Here is a 21,451-nt window from a genome sequence, read left to right as displayed (position 1 = left end):
GCTGACAGCCATGCAGGTGGATGCTTCCCTGGTATCATGGATTCTTGATTACCTGACTGGCAGACCACAGTACGTGTGCCTGCAACACTGTGTGTCCGACAGAGTGATCAGCAGCACTGGCGCTCCACAGAGGACTGTCTTGTCTCCCTTTCTCTTCAACATTTATGCCTCGGACTTCAACTACTGCACAGAGTCTTGTCACCTTCAGAAGTTTTCGGATGACTCTGCCATAGTTGGATGCATCAGCAAGAGAGATGAGGTTGAGTACAGGGCTGCTGTAGGAAACTTTGTCACATGGTGTGAGCAGAATTATCTGCAGCTTAATGTGAAAAAGACTAAGGAGCTGGTGGTAGACCTGAGGAGAGCTAAGGTACTGGTGATCCCTGTTTCCATCCAGGGGGTCAGTGTGGACATGGTGGACGATTACAAATACCTGGGGATACGAATTGACAATAAACTGGACTGGCCTAAGAACACTGAGGCTGTCTACAAGAAGGGTCAGAGCCGTCTCTATTTCCTGAGGAGACTGAGGTCCTTTAACATCTGCTGGACGATGCTGAGGATGTTCTACGAGTCTGTGGTGGCCAGTGCTATCATGTTTGCTGTTGTGTGCTGGGACAGCAGACACCAACAAGATCAACAAACTCATTTGTAAGGCCAGTGATGTTGTGGGGATGGAACTGGACTCTCTGACAGGGGTGTCTGAAAAGAGGATGCTGTCTAAGTTGCATGCCATCTTGGTCAATGTCTCCCATCCACTACATAATGAACTGGGTGGGCACAGGAATACATTCAGCCAGAGACTCATTCCTCCGAGATGCAGCACAGAGCGTTGTAGGAAGTAATTTCTGCCTGTGGCCATCAAACTTTACAACTCCTCCCCTGGAAGGTCAGACACCCTGAGCCGATAGGCTGGTCCTGGACTTATTTCATAATTTACTGGCATAATTTACATATTACTACTTAACTATTTATTATTATTTTCTATTACTATTCTATTACTATTTATTATTTCTATGACTATTACTGATTACTAATAGTAACATTACCATTACTATTTCTATTACTATTTATTATTTATGGTGCAACTGTAACGAAAACCAATTTCCCCCGGGATCAATAAAGTATGACTATGACTATGAATTGATATGAAATTGCATATTGTTGATGTCCAAAGCGACTTGGGTCTGCTTGTGCATGAGCCACTGAAAATCATCATGTACATACAGCAAAGAATTAAGAGGGTAAATAATATGTTAGCCTTTATTATTTGAGGACTTGAACATAGGAGTGAGGACATCTTCAAAGCTCAAAATAAGTTTATTATCAAAGTACATATATGACACCATATACAACTTTGAGATTCATTTTCTTGCGGGCATACTCAATAAATCAACGATAGAGTGATAACCATAATAGAGTCAATGAAAGACCGCACCAGCTTGGGTGTTCAACCGGTGTGAAAAACACAACAAACTGTGCAAATACAAACAGAAAGAAATAATAGTAATAAATAAACAATAGTATCAAGAACATGAGATAGTGAGTCCAGAGGTTGTGGTCAATGATGGAGCAAGTGAAGTTATCCACTTTGGTTTAAGAGCCTGATGTTCAAGTGGTAATAACTCTTCCTGAGCCTGGTGGTGTGAGTCCTGAAGCTCCTGTGCCTTCTTCCTGATGGCAGTAGAGCAAAGAGAGCATCCATCAGGGGGACCCTGATGATGGATGCTGCTTTCCGGCAACAATGCTTCATGTAGAATGTACTCAGTGGTGGGAAGGGCTTTACCCGTGATGGATTGGCTGTATCCACTTTTGTAGGATTTTCCATTCAAGGGCATTAGTGTTTCCCTACCAGGCTGTGAGGCAGCCAGTCAATTTCCACCGTAGGTCTATAGTTTTAGATGTCATACTGAATCTACGCAAATCCTGAGGAAGCAGAGGTACTATCTTGCTTTCTTCATAATTGCACTTGCGTGCCAGGCCCAGGACAGCTACTCCAAAGCAATAACACCGAGGAGTTTAAAGTTGCTGACTCTCTCCATCTCTGATCCTCCAATGAGGACTGGCTCATAGACCTCTGGTTTCCTCCACCTGAAGTCAATCACCTCCTTGGTCTTGCTGGCATTGAGTAAGAGGTTGTTATTATGGCACCACTCAGTCAGACTTTATATGCTGGTTCATCACCTCCTTTGATTTGGCATAAAACAGTGGTGTTGTCAGCGACCTTGAATATATCATTGGAGCTGTGCTTAGCCGCACAGTTATAAGTGTAAAGTGAATAGAGCAGGGGTTAAGCATATAGCCTTGTGGTGCACCTGTGCTGATGGAGATTGTGGAGAAGATGTTGTTGCCAATCCAAACTAACTGGGGTTTGCAGATGAGGAAATCAAGGATCCTATTGCACGAGGAAGTATTGAGGCCAAGGTCTTCATGCTCATTGATTAGTTTTGAGGGGATGCTGGGTATTGAATGCTGAGCTGTAGTGGATAAGGAGCATCCTGATGTATGCATCTTTCCTATCCGGATGTTGTAGTGTTGAGTGAAGAGTCAATGAGATGATATCTACTTTGAACCTGTTGCTCCAGTAGGCAAATTGCAGCATATCCAAATCGCTTCTCAGGCAGGAGTTGATATATTTTAACGCCAATCTCTCAAAACACTTCTTCATTGTGGATGTACATGATATGGGATAATAGTTATTGAGGCAAGTTATCATGTTCTTCTTAGGCACCAGTATAATTGATGCCTGCTTGAAGCAGGTGGATATGTCAAACTCCTCAAGTGAGAGGTTAAAGATCTCAGTGAACACTCCAGCCAGTTGATTAGTACTTGGCCAGGTACCCCATCAGGCCCAGATGAGCTCACCCTCCTGAAGGCTGCTTGTACATTGGCCTCAGAAACTGAAATCACAGGATCATCAGGAGTTAGTGATGGTTCCTCCATGTTTTGATGGTCAAAACGAGCATAGAAGGCATTAAGCTCAACTGGAAACAAAGCCCTGATGTTGCATATGTCGCTGGATTTAATTATATAAGAGGTTATAGTAATCAGTCAGGACAGAGGCGTCCTCTACTGAGAAGCTACATGGATGATGTCACAAGCATCCTCAGATAGCTACATGCACAAGGCTGCTGAAGAGGTTGGATGAGCTAGTGACATGGGCAAGGATGAAGATTAAGCCCTCCAAATCGCGAAGCCTATCCCTCTGAAAAGGGGTCAGAAGTGACAACATTACCTTTGTTGTAGGGGGTGAGGAAATCCCATTGTTGGCCAGGCAGCCCATCCAAAGCCATGGGTGGCTGTACACTGCAGAGCTCTCTGACAGGCAGATGGGAAAAGTAGCACAGAAACAGTTCGCAGAGGGTCAAGCCAGAGCTGACCAGAGCCAACCACCCAGGAGGTATGAAGTTTGGTGCCACCGGTTCACCCTGTACCAAAAGGTGATATGACCCCTGAAAATGTGTAAAATTCCCCCATCAACAGCCGGTAGGATGGATGAGATAACTAACTCATGCATCCAGAAAAAGTAGCTGTGCCCCTGTGTTTCTCGGACACTGGCCTCTTCGGGTAGAACATGTTGCAGCTGCCACTGAGATTTATCAGCCTAGGGTGCAAGCAGGAGAAAACCCTGAGGGAGTCCACCAACCTGCTGGTGAGGAGTGCCACCCACTGGCCGTAAATGGAGAGCTCACGCTGAAGTAGACCAGGCCATCAGCAGGCTGCAGCACCAAGAGTTTGTCGGCAGAGACCAGGCTGGACATGCAGGACTTGGCTGGGGGAAGGCAGCACATTTCTGGTTTAAGGCCTTGAAGAAAGCGAGGAAAGCTGTGACAGTTGAAGAGGTGACAAGGACAGAGCAGGAGTGCTACAGGGTGAAGGCAGTGGCACAGAGTCCCCAGGGAAGCCGGACAACATGGCAAAATGTCAACAGGTCATTCAGCTGCTCTGTCCTGTGCAAGGTCCCAAAAGCCAGACTCAGCTTCCTCATCAGGGCAGCCTATAATACCTTGCCCTGCCCCCGAAATCTCCACCGGTGGCTCAGCCGTGAGGATAGCTGTCCCCTGTGTGATAGTACCAATGGCAACCTGCGACACATCCTGGCAGGAGGCAACACTGTGCTATCCTAAGGGTGCTACACATGGCAGCGTGACAAGATCCTAAAGAAGCTGGCGGAGATCCTAGAGACTTGCAGGTGCGATGCAAGAAGCAGCCTTTTCCCAGCGAGATGACTAACCCCATTGAAAGCTGCAGGGGGTGGCAGCTGACCTAAGGAGGTGCAGAGCAGGAGACATCTTCCCGTAAATTTCATTCAAACCCTGCCACGACTCTGGATCATCCTTCATTGATTCAAGTTTAGTCAAGGTCGTGGATCAGGAGTTTGACAAAACCACCACATTAGGGCTCACCAACAGTCTTTCATGAAACACACACCTTCACCTTTTGCCTTTTCCAAATAGACAGTTCAGTCCATCCTGTGAATTGAGAAGCCTATGGGTCTGATCAATAAGTCTGATGTACTGGGAGTGAGCCACATCCCTTTCAACACTGAACACAACAATCTCTCATTTCCCTTCAATACAGCAATCTTGCCCTCATCCTCAATTTTTGTTCTCCAGCGACTGCACGTTTGCTAACAAAATGCTGGGTAGAGGGTGGTCTTATCCCTTTGCATTTCAGCCCGGCTTGGAGACCCCACACCTTCTGCTTTGCTTCTGACCATGGCAATGAATCTTCCTCCACTTAAAGGTGCTGTACTTGGTTGGTCCACCAAGTGCTTCAGAAGATTGTGAAATCTGCAGATCATAAAACTGATTTAAAAGTACATTTCTCAAAGGAAATTTGCATGCAGCAGATTGCAGTGAGAGTAATCCAAAACAAGTGTATTTAGAAGTATTCTATGTATCCTGTAGAACATCGCCATGGTTCACCAGCGCCATCTTGTATTAACTATTATAACATCTTGTTATAATTGTACAGGAAAAAAAAAGATTTCTGCTGGGGTATTGTGTATAATTATACTTCCTTGCTGAAAAAAGGATGTATTTGTCATTGAGGAAATACAAACCAAATACAGCCAAAGATTTCAGACTGGTTCCCTTTGAGGCTGATTTGGAGAGGGATTGAGTAGATTGTATTTAGTAAAGTTTAGTGAAATGAGAGTTCTCATCAAAATATGCTAAATTCTAATAGTGTTTGACGATGAGATTCAGAGTGAATGCAATCCCAGCTGATGAGATCAGGACCAAGAGGCACATTTTTAGCATAAGGAATAGGCCATTTAGAATTGAAATGAGAAATTTCTTCTCTCAGAGGGTACTGAATTTCTGGCTGGGGAGTCATTGTGTTCATACATATCAGAGATTGATAGCTTGCCAGATATAAAGGCATCAGGGGACATGTGAGTAAATTTGAAAATGCCACTGAGGTAGAAAGTTGGTCATGATCTTCATGAATGATGATCTTCTCCTGCTCCTATGTTCTTACATAAAGAAACACACATACTTAAACACTTTAAAATTTACATCATCAGGGGCCAGACTCTTGTGTGTTTAATAAAAATGTGAGTTGGCTTACAAATGTTGATAGTATTTCTGAATCAGATAGATTTATAGAGCCATGTAGCACAGGAACAGACCCACCATGTCCATGCCAACCATAGTGTACCTTTCTGTACTAATCGCATACAGTATAGTTGTACAGTCATAGAGCACTATAGCACAGAAGCAAGCTCTTCGGACATTGTAGTCCAGAACTAACTGTTAATTTGCCTAGTCCCATCAACCGGCAGCTGGACCATAGTCCTCCATATCCCTTCCAACTATGTACTGATCCAAACTTCTCTGAAGTATTGCAGTTGAATCTGCAATCACCACCTTCACATGGCAGCTCGTTACACTCACAACACCCTCTGAATGAAGAGATTCCCCCTCCACTTCCCCTTAATGATTTCACCCTTCACCCATGACCTCTAATTGTTGTCCTCAGGGTAAATGCAAGCAGGCTCTATCAAATCTCCCTTCATTCACCTACCATTCAGGGAAAAGTGTCCTAACCTATGAAACCTTTCCCTATAACTTAGGTCCTCAAGTCCCAGCAACATCCTTGTAAATTTTCTGTGTACTCTTTCAATCATATTGATACCTTTCTTATAGGTAGCTGACCAGAACTACACATGATACTTCAAATTTGGCATCTCCAGTCTTATACAACTTCCTCGTAACAACCCATCTCCTATAATCAGTGCTCTGATTTCTGAAAGCCAATGTGCCAAGAGCTCCCTTTTTGACCCTATGTACTGTGACACCATTTTCAAGGAGTTGTGAATCTGTATACATAGATTTTACAGCAGTCCCTGATGCACTACCATTTATTGTGTAAGTCTTACCCTAGATTATTCTCCCAAAGTGCAACACCTCATATTTGTCTACATCTTTTAGCCCATTTTCCAGCTGGTCCAAGTCCCGCCACAAGCTTTGATTGCCTTCCTTGTCTACCATGCCCCCAATCTTGGTATCATCCACGTTTGCTTATCCAATTTAACATATTATTATCATCCATATTACAAACAATAGACTCCGCATTGATCCCTGTGGCCTCCAAAGGCATAACCATCTACTCCTGCTCTTTGGATTCCCCTGCGAAGCCAATGTTAAATTCAGTGACTAAACATTCTTGAATAGCCTTCCATGTGGGACTTTGTCAAAGGCTTTGCTCAAGTCCATATAGATAACTTCCACAAAAAACTTTATAAGTTTCTATAAAGTTTTATGGTTAAACTTTATGGTTAGATGTGACCAACTGTAGCACACATAAAGCTGTGTTTTTATCCTTAATCAGGCCCTTTCTGTCCAAATACATATATATCCTATCACTTAGAATACCTTCCAATAATTTACCCACTACTGATATTAGGCTCACAGGCATATAATTCTTACAGCCTTTTTTGAACAATGGAACAACATCAGCTATTATTCAGTCCTCGAGAAGTTCACTTAAAAGAATGTTTTAAATATCTCTGCCAGGCCCCCTTTAATTTCTGCACAAGCCTCCCACAAGGTCTAAGGGGACACTTGTCAGGCCCTGGGAATGTATCCACCTTAATTTGCCTCAAGGTAGCAAGCATCTCATCCTTTGGAATCTGGATATGGTCCATGACTTCACTATGGTTTTGCCTCAGTTCCATAGACTCTATGTGCATCTCCCGAGTAAATACAGATACAAAAGTCCACTTAAATTCTCCCCCATTTCTTTTGACTCCATGCAAAATACAACAGCGATAACAATAATTATGTTTAAGTTAAACCCTTCTTGTTTAACTTGGATGCTAATATATTTGTCATTCTAGGCAAGCAAAAAAGTATCGTTGGAAATGCTGGAAGGATGTTTGTGTAGGAGACTTTATTCGATTAACTTGCAATGAGATCATCCCAGCAGATATGGTGTTGCTGTACTCCACTGATGCTGCTGGGATCTGCCACATTGAAACTTCCAATCTGGATGGAGAGACAAACTTGAAGCAGAGACAGGTGGTGAAAGGATTCATGGAGCTGGTAAGGCATTTCTCTGAGATCAAAAAAACACAAGTACAGTAAACCTATTCAATCACTCATACATTTGCTTGCAACTCTGTTATGGTTTTAGCTAGGTTATGTGTGAGCTGACTCTGAGGCCACATTACCCTTTTACTTTCACTTAGCTCCTAATGTCAGAGAGACCTTGCTACTGTGGATGTTCTGTGAAGCAGAGCAGTCCGAATACATTGACTAATCCTTAGGAAGAGTATCTGAAATCCCAGCCTGAAGGCCAGTCTGGTAGTCCTCCAATGGACTGAACTGTCAAAATCCTTGGTTTCTATTTATATAATCTAGTGATTTGAAGTTTGTAGAAACCATTAGTGCCATTATACCAGCATCCCCTGAGTTTCTGGGAGATTGTATTCCCAGAAAATAGCGCACATCACAATTTACCATAATGTGGATTCATATCATCTGCAAATACATCATGGAACATGAGTTGGAAAAAATGTTTACTTATGTACTTTCTTCACATAAATTCTGTGAGTGAATTTCGTTCAATATCTCAGATTTTTGGATAGTGATTTGTGAAGTCTGTAAGGATGAACTGTTACTCAAATGGGTGTAATACAGGTGTTGGCTGTGCTTTAAAATTAACACTAATAAATTAATTCTAAAACACATTTACCTCTTGATTAATACGTACATTACACCTTTAGTTGCCTAGTTAATGAAGGTTGGCAATCCCATTGAAATGAATGGAAGCAGTGAAGCTAGGAGACCAGACATGAAGTGATCCAAGCCCTCAGTGTGATCATTAACCTTCATTGGACCTGTTTCCTGAGCCAATGGTTGCAGGGGGATGACAGATGCACACCACCTGACTTTCAGCATATTCCATATTTCCACACCAGTGCGATTGGTGACCTTGGAATGGCAGCTAAAATATCAGAGTAATTCAGACGAAGGAGTCTGTGCTCGTGTAAAATATTTAAGATCAGTAATTTATGTCTGAGTTTCAATGCTATGGATTCTGATTGAAGTCTGTAAGGGAATGATCGCAAATCATCACCAATCAGTTTGTCAAGATTTTACAACCTTTTCTGCATTAATTCTTTGTTTATTACTTCTGCAATCATGTATTAGCAGCTAGAGATTGTTTGTACAAGGAATAGGGCCTTCAATGTAGCTGTAATTCCAGCATATGTTTCCTTTGAATGTATGTAGGGAATAGAACTACCTACCGTATTGTCAAACTTAATGGATTTTTTAAACCTTTTTCCCAAATTCCAAGGCTTTTGAAAGAAGTAGACCTTATTGACGAATAATCCTTTATTGATTTGATGATTTATTTTTAATGATCAATTTTTGTCTTTTTAAAATTTTTTTAAATTAGTCTTGAATGTTTCTGAATGCCCAGTAGACATCAGGAATCACTCTTTAATGGGTTTGGTAGTCAGGTAAGACAGAGAGTGTAGCTTAGCTGTCATATTTTCATCTCTTTCGTGGCTGAATTTGTCTGTCTCCCATCAAAATGCACCTTCCCATCTCCTAACCGCTTCCTGTAACTATAGTGAGAGTTGGTCTGGCTAGGAACTCAAGTCGATAGCTGTGAACTTATCGACAGCAGTTTGTACTTGCCTCTTAGGTCAACAGCAATTGTGAGCAGCTTACTGCTAGCCTGAAATTCTGGATCAATCTGTTCCATTGTAACCTTTATACATTTGCTTGATGATTAAGCAAAAAAATCTATAAAAATGAAGGATTTCTAATGTTTGAAATATAGCGTTTGGGAAAGATGTTCAAGCAATAATTTGTTTTGCTTCTTACACATTGGATTTCTGTTCAGAACTCTGAAGCTGATCCTGAGAGATTCACCAGCAGAATTGAATGTGAAGGTCCAAACAATGATCTAAGCAAATTCAAAGGCTATATGTAAGTTTTATCAATTGTTTGAGATACCAGTTTTAAATGTTGGAAAACATTACTGAAATTATTGCACAACCTTTGGGCCACCTATTGCCATCAATAGATTATTGACAATCTTCCCCACTCAACCTTCAATCGATTCAGACCTACATTTGTGTCTTTGTCACAATAAACCTTCACATTTCAGTTTCATTTCTATGACCTTCAATTCATACAACCTACAATTTATTTCCATTCACATATGAGAATATCCTTCAAAACCTTTACTGCCTTCCTATCCCTTAGTGGGCGATGTTAAAATTATTTTCCTTGTCATGGATGCTTATACTGGCATGCTATAGTCTAAATTGTTTCCACAAATCTTCTGTTTCTCTAACACAGATTCTCATTCGGTATTAAGAATCTTTGCTGTATGGAATTCTTTCCTTTGCTCTATGTCTAGCACTTTTCAAAAATCAAATTAAAACCGGCTTTCAGCACCTCAGAACCACTTCCCGATTTTTATTTTTTAATCCTGTTCTCTTGGCATGGCCTCAACTGTGAATGTTACTTGCTTTGTTTTGGTTTGAGAGTAACTTCATTAAAAAAAAACAAGTAGCATATTTTGATTTCCTAACCATTCTGTTTCTTCTGCCAATATAATGATAAGTTTTGACCATTAATAAATTGTAAAAAGAAAATGGACATATCATTTAAAGGCTTGGAAGTTCCAAAAATTAGATACAGATTTATTTTTCACATGTGCAACAAAACAGGTTCAGGAGCCTGAAGACACACACTGAACGTTTTTTGGAACAGCTTCTTCCCCTCCGCTATCAGATTTCTGAATCGTGTACGTGATTTTCTAATGAAGTCATGTACACTACCTCATTTTTTTTCTTTTTTGCTCTCTTTTTGCATGACATATGCCAATAAAATATTAAACCTGATACTGATTCTGAAACAGTGAAATGTGTCGTTTGCATTAACAACCAACATCTCTAAGGATGTGCTGGGGGCAGCCTGCAAAAGTTGGCACCCATTCTGGTGCCGACGTAGCATGCCCACAATACTCAGCAGAATAAAACAAGAGCACAATAAGCAGCAAAACAAGCCCCGTTCCTCCCTCCCATCCACCCACACACATGGACAGTCTCCAGGCTTCAGGCATTAGGCTTCAACTTCCAATTGACCTCTTTGGTATTGGCCCCCAAACGCTCTGATGTCTGGACCCTGAATGCCAGTCTCAGACTCTGATCACTCTGACTCACTGGCTTTTTTACTTCCTGGGTCCCACTGAACTGGGACAGCTCATCACCCATAGAGTCACAACTCCATATTGCTGTTCTTCAGGTGTGGAGCAGAGGAATAAACTCCAGATGCCCTTTGTGACCCATCCACATCGCTGGCCTTCGAGTGCGGAGTGGAGGCTAAGACCCCAAATGTCCTTTATCCATGTCGCTGGCCTTTGAATGCAGATTACAGGAGTGGAGGCCTGTCCACTAATTCCTCCACATCCCTGTCCCTAAACCCTATTGTGATTTCTAACATCCCCACATTATTGTCCCTAAACCTTAATCTGACCACTTACTCCTCTCTCTGTTTCCAAACCATTCCTACAAACTCATAAAAAGGCCAACTCTGAACCACAATCTTGATGGAGACTGCAGCTCAGCACCATCTTGACTGGAAGGTCAACCAGAAGGAACAATTAATTTTTACGTTAGCTCTTAAATATATATGTTAGTTTTATATGATACATCTATTTGTTTTACAGCATTATTGGTGAAAGAAGATGATGAATAATTTAATCAGTCCTATCATAATACATAACAAAACTCTTTAAATAGCTCATGTAAGTTTCTGTGAAATGTGTCTTAATAAATATTTACAGAAGTGAGTCCTTTTCTTTCCTTCTCTAATAATTGTCTTTTCTCAAAATTATTGTTTTGTTTGCAGGGAGCACTTGAATAAAGAGCGGGTTGCACTTAGTAAAGAAAATCTCTTGCTTCGGGGTTGTACCATTAGGAACACGGAGGCTGTTGCAGGGATTGTAGTTTATGCAGGTTAGTGTTAGTGTCAAACTTTCTGCTTGATATAAAGTTGGGATGGTAAATGTACAATTTTGAGATATATTTTCCTGACCACAAGTACTGTAACTGCAGTAAAGTGAAAAGAGCAATATTCTTTATTGAGCATTGGTAATGGCAATAATTTAAGGTGATTGCCATAGAAAGCAAAATGTGAGTCTGAACTGTAGATTTTAGGATCTGTGTTATATGTTGCTTTCCAGCTACACCAGTCTAATCTGTAAGTATTGATTTTTGTTTGGAAAGAGTAGCATTATATGCATTTTTTCCATGAAGTCCTTCATATCATTCCTTATTGAAATCAAATTAATTAATACTTAATTTGAACACTTGCTAACCTAGAATATAAGCAATTGGAACAGCTGTAGGACATTAAGCCCACTGAGCCTACTGCACCGTTTAACAAGATAATGCTTGAGCTTTTAGTTCAGCGATATCACTGTCTCTTTTATTTCAGCAGCAGCCCTCTTGACATCAGGGGTGCACTTCCTAAGAAGAGTTGGAATTAGAGAGTCAGTATATAAAATTCTTGTATTAATGATGGCAACTGGTATCATTTGAGTTCCACTTCTCTTCCTCTCAATAACCCCAAACAATCCCTTCCTGTATCTAGATCATGCTTGTTGAGATAGAATTAAAAACTAGAAAGTAAATCCAAATGATCTCAGAGGATTTAACCATGGTGTAAAATATCATAAACAAGTAACAGTGTAAGTACAGTGCTCTGGAATTAAAAGGATCCACTGGGGAATCTTCTAGCTATTAATCTTTGGTTCTCATTTTGATGCCGATTTTATGTTGTGTCATTACTTGATTAAATTTTATATATTTTTACAGTTACATTTAGCAATATTATTGGATCGTCAATATATATTCATATTGATTTGTTTACTGAACCAGGGCATGAAACAAAAGCAATGATGAATAATAGTGGTCCACGCTATAAACGCAGCAAACTAGAAAGGCAGCTTAATAAAGATGTTCTTTGGTGTGTGGCACTGCTGTTGGTTATGTGCCTCATTGGAGTATTTGGTAAGTGGACAAAATGTAAATGAAGAAGCAAATTACCTCGTGGCATTGTAAGTTCCAAACTACTCCCTGTTGATACAGAAAAAAATGTATTAATGTTAATGTAATGTGCTGATTAACCTTAATTTTAATACCCCTGTGGTGTAATTTGAAGGGCCAATTTCAGGATGCTGCTTTAAATCATAGAAACTTAAAGCAGATATTTGAATCAAGTCAGTTGTCTAAACCTAAAATGATCACTGTTTGTGTTGTCACTACTTTAGTTTCAATGGTCAATTAAAAATATATGATGTCTGAAATGAATAAGGAATGCATAATCCTATTAGAAAATAGATTATATTTATTCATTTTTATGCAAGATTTAGGCATTCCCTTTATTGCTCAATTCTAGCTGCCTTAGAGAAACAAGTGGAGAGCAGCCAACGTAAACTACTTCAGATTCAGATTAATTTTTATTTATCACACATACATCGAAACATACAGTGAAATATGTTCTTTGCGTTAACTGACGCGACCTAAATGTCACCAATCATTCTGGCGCCAACATGGCGTGCCCTTCAGTCCTTCTGATGAGTTGTTTGGTAGGGAGATCCAAGATTTAGAATCAGCATTGATGAGGATGGCTGATATATTTACAGGTAGGGAAATAGTGCAACTTGGAGGTGAGTCTGCTGGTAGTAGTGTTCCATTGCACCTGCTGCCTTTCTTCTTCTTGGTGATAAATGTTGCTTGCCTGGAGGTGCTGCTGGAGTAACTGGGCAAGGAGCTGTAATCACTGTCCGCTGGGGACAGAGGGAACGATGATTTAGGGAGGTTACTGGGGTGCCAGTCAAAACGGCTGCTTTTTCCCTGAATTGTATGAGGCTCTTGAGAATTGATAGCATTGCTGTCATCCAATGAAGAGGAGCGTATTCTGCCATGCTCCTGACTGTTTCCTACTAGATGGTGAGAAAGCCTTGGGCTTTCAGGAGATGAATCACACACCTTACAATACCCAGTCTCTCTTACGATAAAGGTATTTATGTAGCTGGTTCAGCTGAATTTTGTGGTAAATATTCAGATATTTAAGCTAAAGAATTCACAGGAGCTTAAGTCACCTTTTACCCTCCTGAGGGTTGTGACTGGGTATCCATTGTCTTCAATGCTATTGGGTCTGTTTCACGAATTTATATAAAATCTCTATTGTACTTGGGACAATTGGGATACAAATGATGCAATGGATGGATTGAAAATGCTGGGTTAGAATTTCAAGTTAATACATAGTGAAATGGAGATTCATTGATGTTATGAGGTAATGACCCAGGTAATGACTGTGTGAGATGTACTGAGTCATAGGCAAAGATCTGGATAGGTGGAGGTTAGTAAAGGTAGCACTTGAGTATCCAGTTAGAGAACTTCTCACAAGTCAAGCTTTGAGGAACCAGATAACATTACAGAGAGCTCTGCAGGTGTTATGAGTGAATACAGATATAGATTTTACCTTTATCATTCTGTTCTCCTTTTGCTTCTTGTCAAAACATATTTTGATTTCATAGCTCAATTTTTCATTTAAAATGCTGTGAATCTATTTTAAATCTTCTAACACTTACACCTGTTGTTTCACCGCTAGATCCTGTTATGATAGCAACTGCTACCACACACTATGGCACAATTTATTGAATAATTCATTTGTTCAAATATTTTTCAGCGTTTCAGTTTAATGCCAGAGAATGTATACAGTATACAACCTGAAATCCTTGCTCTTCGCAGACATCCGTGAAACAGAGAAAAATACCCCAATGAACCCCAAAGCTCCCCTCCCCCTCCCATGCACAAGCAGTAGCATATCATCAACCACCTCCTTCCCCCCCCCACATTATCCAACAAAAAGCATCATCCTGCCCACCATCCACCATGCAAGCAATAGCAAGCCCCCCAGAGACCATAATCTATAGTTCATCAAAAACTACTCGTCATCCCAACCCTTCGACATCGCAACAGCCCTCTTGTTCACTAATGAGGGAGAGAAAGAGATGTCACTCCTGCCACAGTGAGAGGGGAGGCCAACAGCTCACTTTTTCAACGTTACAGTCTGCAGCATTGCTTATGCAAGTTCCTCCCACTCAGGAATTAGAAGATTCTCTTTCACTGTTGAGAGAGATAGAGACAGAGGTTGCTCAAGTGCAGAGACCTCTCTGTTTCTGATGTTATTTAGACCATAAATATACAGTGGCATGCAAGAGTTTGGGCACCCCTGGTCAAAATTTCTGTTACTGTGAATAGTTAAGTGAGTAGAAGATGAACTGATCTCCAAAAGTCATAAAGTTAAAGATGAAACATTCTTGTCAACATTTTAAGCAAGATTAGTGTATTATTTTTGTCTTGTACAATTTTAGAGTGAAAAAATGGAAAGGAGCACCATGCAAAAGTTCGGGCCAAGAGATTTGAGCTCTCAGATAACTTTTACCAAGGTCTCAGACCTTAATTAGTTTGTTAGGGCTATGGCTTGTTCACAGTCATCGTTAGGAAAGGCCAGGTGATGGAAGTTTCAAAGCTTTATAAATACCCTGGCTCCTCAAACCTTGTCGCAACATTCAGCAGCCATGGGCTCCTCTAAGCAGCTGCCTAGCACTCTGAAAATTAAAATAAGTGATGCCCACAAAGCAGGAGAAGGCTATAAGAAGATAGCAAAGTGTTTTTAGGTAGCCATTTCCTTAGTTCGTAATGTAATTAAGAAATGGCAGTTAACAGGAATGGTGGAGGTTAAGTTGATGTCTAGAAGACCAAGAAAACTTCCCACGAGAACTGCTCATAGGATTGCTAGAAAGGCAAATCAAAACCCCTGTTTGACTGCAAGATTCAGGAAGATTTAGCAGACTCTGGAGTGGTGGTGCACTGTTCTACTGTGCAGCAACACCTGCACAAATGTGACCTTCATGGAAGAGTCATCAGAAGAAAACCTTTCCTGCATCCTCACCACAAAATTCAGCGTCGTAGGTTTGCAAAGGAACATCTAAACAAGCCTGATGCATTTTGGACAGAAATCCTGTGGACTGATGAAGTTAAAAAACAATTTTTTTGGCCGCAATGAGCAAAGGTATGTTTGGAGAAGAAAGGGTGCAGAATTTCATGAAAAGAACACCTCTCCAACTGTTAAGCATGGGATTGGATTGATCATGCTTTGGGCTTATGTTGCAGCCAGTGGCACAGGGAACATTTCACTGGCAGAGGGAAGAATGAATTCAATTAAATACTAGCAAATTCTGGAAGCAAACATCACACCATCTGTAAAAAAGCTGAAGATGAAAAGAAGATGGCTTCTACAACAGGATAATGATCCTAAATACACCTCAAAATCCATAATGGACTACCTCAAAAGGCGCAAGCTGAAGGTTTTGCCACGGCCCTCACAGTCCCCTGACCTAAACATCATCGAAAATTTGTGGATAGACCTCAAAAGAGCAGTGCATGCAAGATGGCCCAAGAATCTCACAGAACTAGAAGGCTTTTGCAAGGAAGAATGGGCAAAAATCCCCCAAACAAGAATTGAAAAACTCTTAGCTGGCTACAGAAAGCGCTTACAAGCTGTGATACTTGCCAAAGGGGGTGTTACTAAGTTCTGACCATGCAGGGTGCCCAAACTTTTGCTTCAGGCCCTTTTCCTTTTTTGTTACTTTGAAACTGTAAAAGATGGAAATAAAAAAGTAATCTTGCTTAAAATATTAAAGAAATGTGTCATCTTTAACTTTATGCCTTTTGGAAATCAGGTCATCTTTTAATTGCTTAGCTATTCACAGTAACAGAAATTTTGACCAGAGTGCCCAAACTTTTGCACGGCACTATATGTACTCTGCATTCTTCAACATTAAATCATTGTAAATTTGCCAAATTAGTGATGATTTTTGATTGTATCTTTCAGAAGTACTTTTTCAATGAGTTGTCTCCGATGCTGGATTTATAACTTTACATACTGTAATTGTTAATATTGTGCTTAATATTTGACAAGCAAAAGCCTTCTGGATTAATCACTGAGAGATTGCTATTGCAAGGTAGAACTGCTACAAATGGATACTAGTCTCCAATCTTTTTGATTGCTATGAATGTTTAAAATAATGCAATTAATCTTTTTGCTGTCTACATTAATCCTCTTTTTATTTTTAAGGTCATTGGATTTGGCTAAACAGCTACTCACAGATCCCTATTTTTAGCATTCCACGGCCAAATGGAGAATACACTTCTCCAGCACTGGCAGCATTCTACATGTTCTGGACCATGATCATTTTGTTGCAGGTAAGAAAGTTGCACGAATTAATGATTTTTTACTGATTACTGTTATTTCGAAAACTTGGGTGTCAAATTCAAAATCTGTCCCCACTGGAAGCTTGATACCTGTTGAAATCAGCACATCACAGGAACCAGACTCTCTTCTATGGACTCTGTCTATACTTCTCACTGCCTCAGTAAAGCAGCCAGCATAATCAAAAACCCCACCTACCCCAGAGGGCCGACATGCACTCTTCTCCCCTCTCCCATTGAGCAGAAGGTACAAAACCTGAAAGCACATTCCAACAGGCTAAAAGACAGCTTCTATCCCACTGTCATCAGACTGACGAGCAGACCTCTTGTATGATAAGATGGACTCTTGGTCTCACAATCTACCTCATTATGATTGTGCACTTGTTTACCTGTACTACACTTTTTCAGTAGCTTTTATATTTTATTCTGCATTGTTATTGCTTTACCCTTTCTAGCTCAATGTAATATGTTATGATTTGATCTGTATAAACAGTATTCAAGGCAAACTTTTCACAGTATATTGGTATGTGTGACAATAATAAACTAATGCCAGTATGAAAAAAAGAATACAAATGAGATACTTTATAATCTTGTGCTTTTACAGTTATGAGTGAAAATTCAGAGTTAAGATCAAAATAGTGATGAACCATGTCCAATATTCCTCTTAAGTAATAGAGACTTGATTAATATTTTGACTGAGATCAATTAACTTATTGTAGGCCAGCAGTTTACATCTAAGGCCTTACAGATTTCCTAGACAACTAGGAAAATGTATTAAGCAACTGAGTCACCAAGAGATGTGACATATGTGCGCTTTGCTTTAGCAAATACAGGTGTCTCCCGCTTTTCGAACGTTCACTTTACGAAACCTCACTGTTACGAAAGACCTACATTAGTACCCTGTTTTGGCTTTCAGGAGGTGTTTTCATTGTTACGAAAAAAAAGCAGTGCGCGATAAAAGGCAGTGCGCGCCCCAAGCAGCCGCTGTCCCCCGGATTCAGAACTGCATTCTCGCTGGCATTGCTTAAACACGTGCCTGTGAGCAGTTGTTTGCAAGATGAGTTCTATGGTATCGGAAAAGCCTAAAAGAGCTCGTAAGGGTGTTACACTTAGCGTAAAACTAGACATAATTAAGCGTTTCGATCATGGTGAACGAAGTAAAGACAACGTGAGTTAGGCTTGTGGAAGCTGACAAAGATGATGTTGAAGAGGTTTTGGCATCCCATCACCAAGAACTGACAGATGAAGAGCTGATGCAATTGGAAGAAAAAAGGATAACGAACGAAACCGAATGAGTAATGATAAAGTACGACTTTAATTTTGAAAGGGTACATCGGTTTAGGGGATACTTGCAGGGTGGTTTGAGTCCTTACAAAGAACTGTGTGATAGAAAAATGCGCGAGGCTCAGCAGTCAAGCAAGCCTTCCACATCAGCCACAGCAGACGACGAACCTCAACCTTCGACATCGAGGCGGACAGAGATAGAAGATGACCTGCCTGCCCTAATGGAAACAGATGATGACGAGATGACACCCCAGTGTCGCACCACCCCAACCCCCAGGCCACGGACAGATACCGATTCGCGGAGAATGCAGCAGCAGCCGGGAGGCACACAGCACATCTTTAAGAAAAAAGCCGAAATAAACAAGCTAATTAATTAGGTGCCGCCGACATGTAATTGTCGGCTTAGATCAGAGACAACGCAATTGGAAATCGGCACTGATCTGGGCCGACAATTACATGTCGGGCGTCACCTAATTAATTAGCATGTTTATTTCGGCTTTTTTCTTAAAGATGTGCTGTGTGCCTCCCGGCTACCGTTGCACCCCTGCATGCTTCGCGGCAATGTATCGCTCGGCGGCCTGGAGGGTGGGGGCCACTGCACCACCCAAACATCGACTCAGCCTAACACACCATCATCAGTGTGCTCGGCACTGTCTTCCCAATTCCGGTAAGTGATACTACACTGTACATACATTATTTCTACTTTATATAGGCTATGTATTTTTACATGTTATTTGGTATGATTTGGCAGCTTCATAGCTTAAAGGTTACTGGAGAACGCTTGCGCCATGTTTTTGCCAACAGCGCTTGCGTGAGATTTTCGCTACGGAGATCTGTGCAGGCAATCGTTGTAGGGAAGTATTTCTACTTTATATAGGCTGTGTATTTATCATATCATTCCTGCTTTTACTATATGTTACTGTTATTTTAGGTTTTATGTGTTATTTGGCATGATTTGGTAGGTTATTTTTGGGTCTGCAAACGCTCACAAAATTTTCCCATATAAATAAATGGTAATTGCTTCTTCTCTTTACGACATTTCGGCTTACGAACCATTTCATAGGAACGCTCTACCTTCGGATGGCAGGGGAAACCTGTATTTGCATTAAAATATTAGTCCAGTGCAGCTCCCACATGCTTAAAAAGCAGCGCTGAATGCCACTGGTGCTTCTTAAAAACAAACAGCATCAAGAAAGGTCACTATTGAGAAACTTAAAAATGCTGTTTTTGAACAAATATCTCATTTGCTAAATCACAACTAATAAACTAGCTTTCAGTTACAGTTTGATCCTAATGGAGGAATTTTTTAAAAAAAGAGCACTTTTAAGTAACTGTTCACATTTATTATTGGAGTTTCACAAACACTTCAGAGGTATTTGGAACTGTGCAACCATATTTTACATTCAGCGAAAGCAAGGTGATGATACCAGAAATGAGCCAAACTGAACTTAAACTAAATAATCTGGTTCAGTTCAAGTCCCCGTTTTTGCTTACATCAGTTTGGTCCTTTTTTTCTTAGGTGCTGATACCAATTTCCTTGTACGTGTCGATTGAAATTGTCAAGCTGGGCCAAATACTTCTCCTTCAGAGTGATATTGACTTGTACAATGAAAGCTCAGATTCAACCATCCAATGCCGAGCCTTAAATATCACTGAAGATCTGGGACAGATTGAATACGTTTTCTCAGATAAGACTGGAACACTAACAGAAAATAAAATGATCTTCTGCAGGTGCACCATTGCTGGAGTTGAGTATTCCCATGAGGAAAATGGTATGTTCTTCTCTTTAGTATGGCCTCAAGCTTTTCACGTGCATCTGTTGACACTAAAATCCTTGCTAGGTTTTAAGGGCACTTATGTTTTCGACAGGATTATCCTCCTGACTGAAGTTATCCATTGAGAAATGAATGTGCTAACCAAGGAGGACTGGATGTAATCCAACCTGTGATTATCTAACAATCATGAAAGACCATAAGACTTGACAGCAGAACTAGACTAGGTAGCCCCCAGTGAGTCTGCTCCGCCATTCCATCATTGATGATTTATTATCCCTTTCAACCCAATTCTCTTGACTTCTCCCCATAACCTTTGACACCATTACTAACCTAGAAGTTATCAACCTCTGCTTTAAGTATACCCAATGACTTGGTCTCCACAGCCATCTGTGGTAATTAATTCCATGCATTCATCATAGTCTGGCTATAGAAATTCCTCCTCATGTCTGTTCTAAAGGGATGTCCTTCTGTTCTGGGGCTGTGTCCTCTTGTCTTAGACTCTCCCATTGTTGGAAACATCAAGAGTGATGTTGCTCCAAAAGGTCTCAGAAGCTTTGAGTTGAAGAAGTGAAGTAACATCAGGCTTTCTCATATACTGCCCACAGACTTTAGTAATTTGAATGATGCTGCAGTGCTCCCAACCAAGGCTGGCACAATGGTAGATTGACAGGGTGCCAGAAAGCAACTTGTTACTGTAGAATTGGATCAAACCTGAAAGAAGGACAATAGTTAGATATACATAGCACTTTTCAAAACCTCAGGATGTGGTTATATTGTGCGAATTATTTCCTGGAGGTGAAATGAACAACTTTTTAAACATGGAAAAGAAAGTCGAAAACCAATCTGTTCAAGTGATGTGAGACAGATGTTTTTCATTGGTCTACAATGAAGAGGCACATCCTCCCATTGGAACTACCAGCATGTATTTAATCTTCTTGCACACAGATCATAAGTCATAATTCACTTTTTGAGGAAGTACTGCTAAGTTCCTTTGAGAATGCAGTATGTGATAAAACTTAAAGAGATGGATAGGTCCATCTGTAATCTACCCACTCTGACGTCCTCTATGACAATCAACAGACAAGCCATGTGTCCAAATCAATGTAACTATTCTATATTAATGTCCTCCATTTACATTAGTCACAAGTCGTACGTGGATAATTGGGAATTCAAATGTGGTTAACAACCCTTAAGATTAGTAAATAATACTGAGTAATTGATATTGTAATCAGGAATTTATTTTGCTTTCTGCAATGTGCTCTTGAACATATGTATGTATTTGCTGGTAAAGTAAGAAAATGAAAAGCATGTGGGTGTTTTTTTTATTACTGTGATTGCTTTATTACTTTGCTTACCATGGTTAATATTTGTTAAGGAAACATAGGTCCTGGAAGTATCTGTACAACATAAATCTATGCAAGACATTTTCTACCAAAATGATGTATGTAGTAAAAATCTTTGTTATAATCTTTGAGACTTTGAAACTCTTAAGTTTCTACATACAAGCTCTGAAAAGAACTTTCGACCTAGTTTGGTGTACAGACACCCCTTTAAGATCTTCAAACTAGATCTAATA

At 40.5% G+C, this 21,451-nt stretch overlaps 1 protein-coding gene across 5 annotated transcripts in view; it reads left to right on the top strand.

Annotated features, from left to right (window-relative positions):
* Nucleotides 1-21,451, top strand: part of LOC140195086 (phospholipid-transporting ATPase VD-like) — a 198,564-nt gene that overhangs the window by 123,518 nt on the left and 53,595 nt on the right. For all 5 annotated transcript variants that reach the window (XR_011885354.1, XM_072252765.1, XM_072252763.1 and 2 more), the window contains exons 4-9: nucleotides 7,346-7,550; nucleotides 9,364-9,449; nucleotides 11,382-11,488; nucleotides 12,413-12,544; nucleotides 16,683-16,810; nucleotides 19,620-19,872. Coding sequence is in view for 4 of the 5 variants with exons in the window: in XM_072252765.1 (XP_072108866.1) it covers nucleotides 7,346-7,550; nucleotides 9,364-9,449; nucleotides 11,382-11,488; nucleotides 12,413-12,544; nucleotides 16,683-16,810; nucleotides 19,620-19,872 (911 nt within the window). In the remaining variant the exon portion in view is untranslated. The remainder of the gene's footprint in view (nucleotides 1-7,345; nucleotides 7,551-9,363; nucleotides 9,450-11,381; nucleotides 11,489-12,412; nucleotides 12,545-16,682; nucleotides 16,811-19,619; nucleotides 19,873-21,451) is intronic.

Source organism: Mobula birostris, chromosome 3 (assembly GCF_030028105.1).
Source record: "Mobula birostris isolate sMobBir1 chromosome 3, sMobBir1.hap1, whole genome shotgun sequence".
Classification (NCBI taxonomy): domain Eukaryota; kingdom Metazoa; phylum Chordata; class Chondrichthyes; order Myliobatiformes; family Myliobatidae; genus Mobula; species Mobula birostris.
Note: the sequence above shows the minus strand (reverse complement) of the source record. Positions and strands in the feature narration are given on the sequence as shown.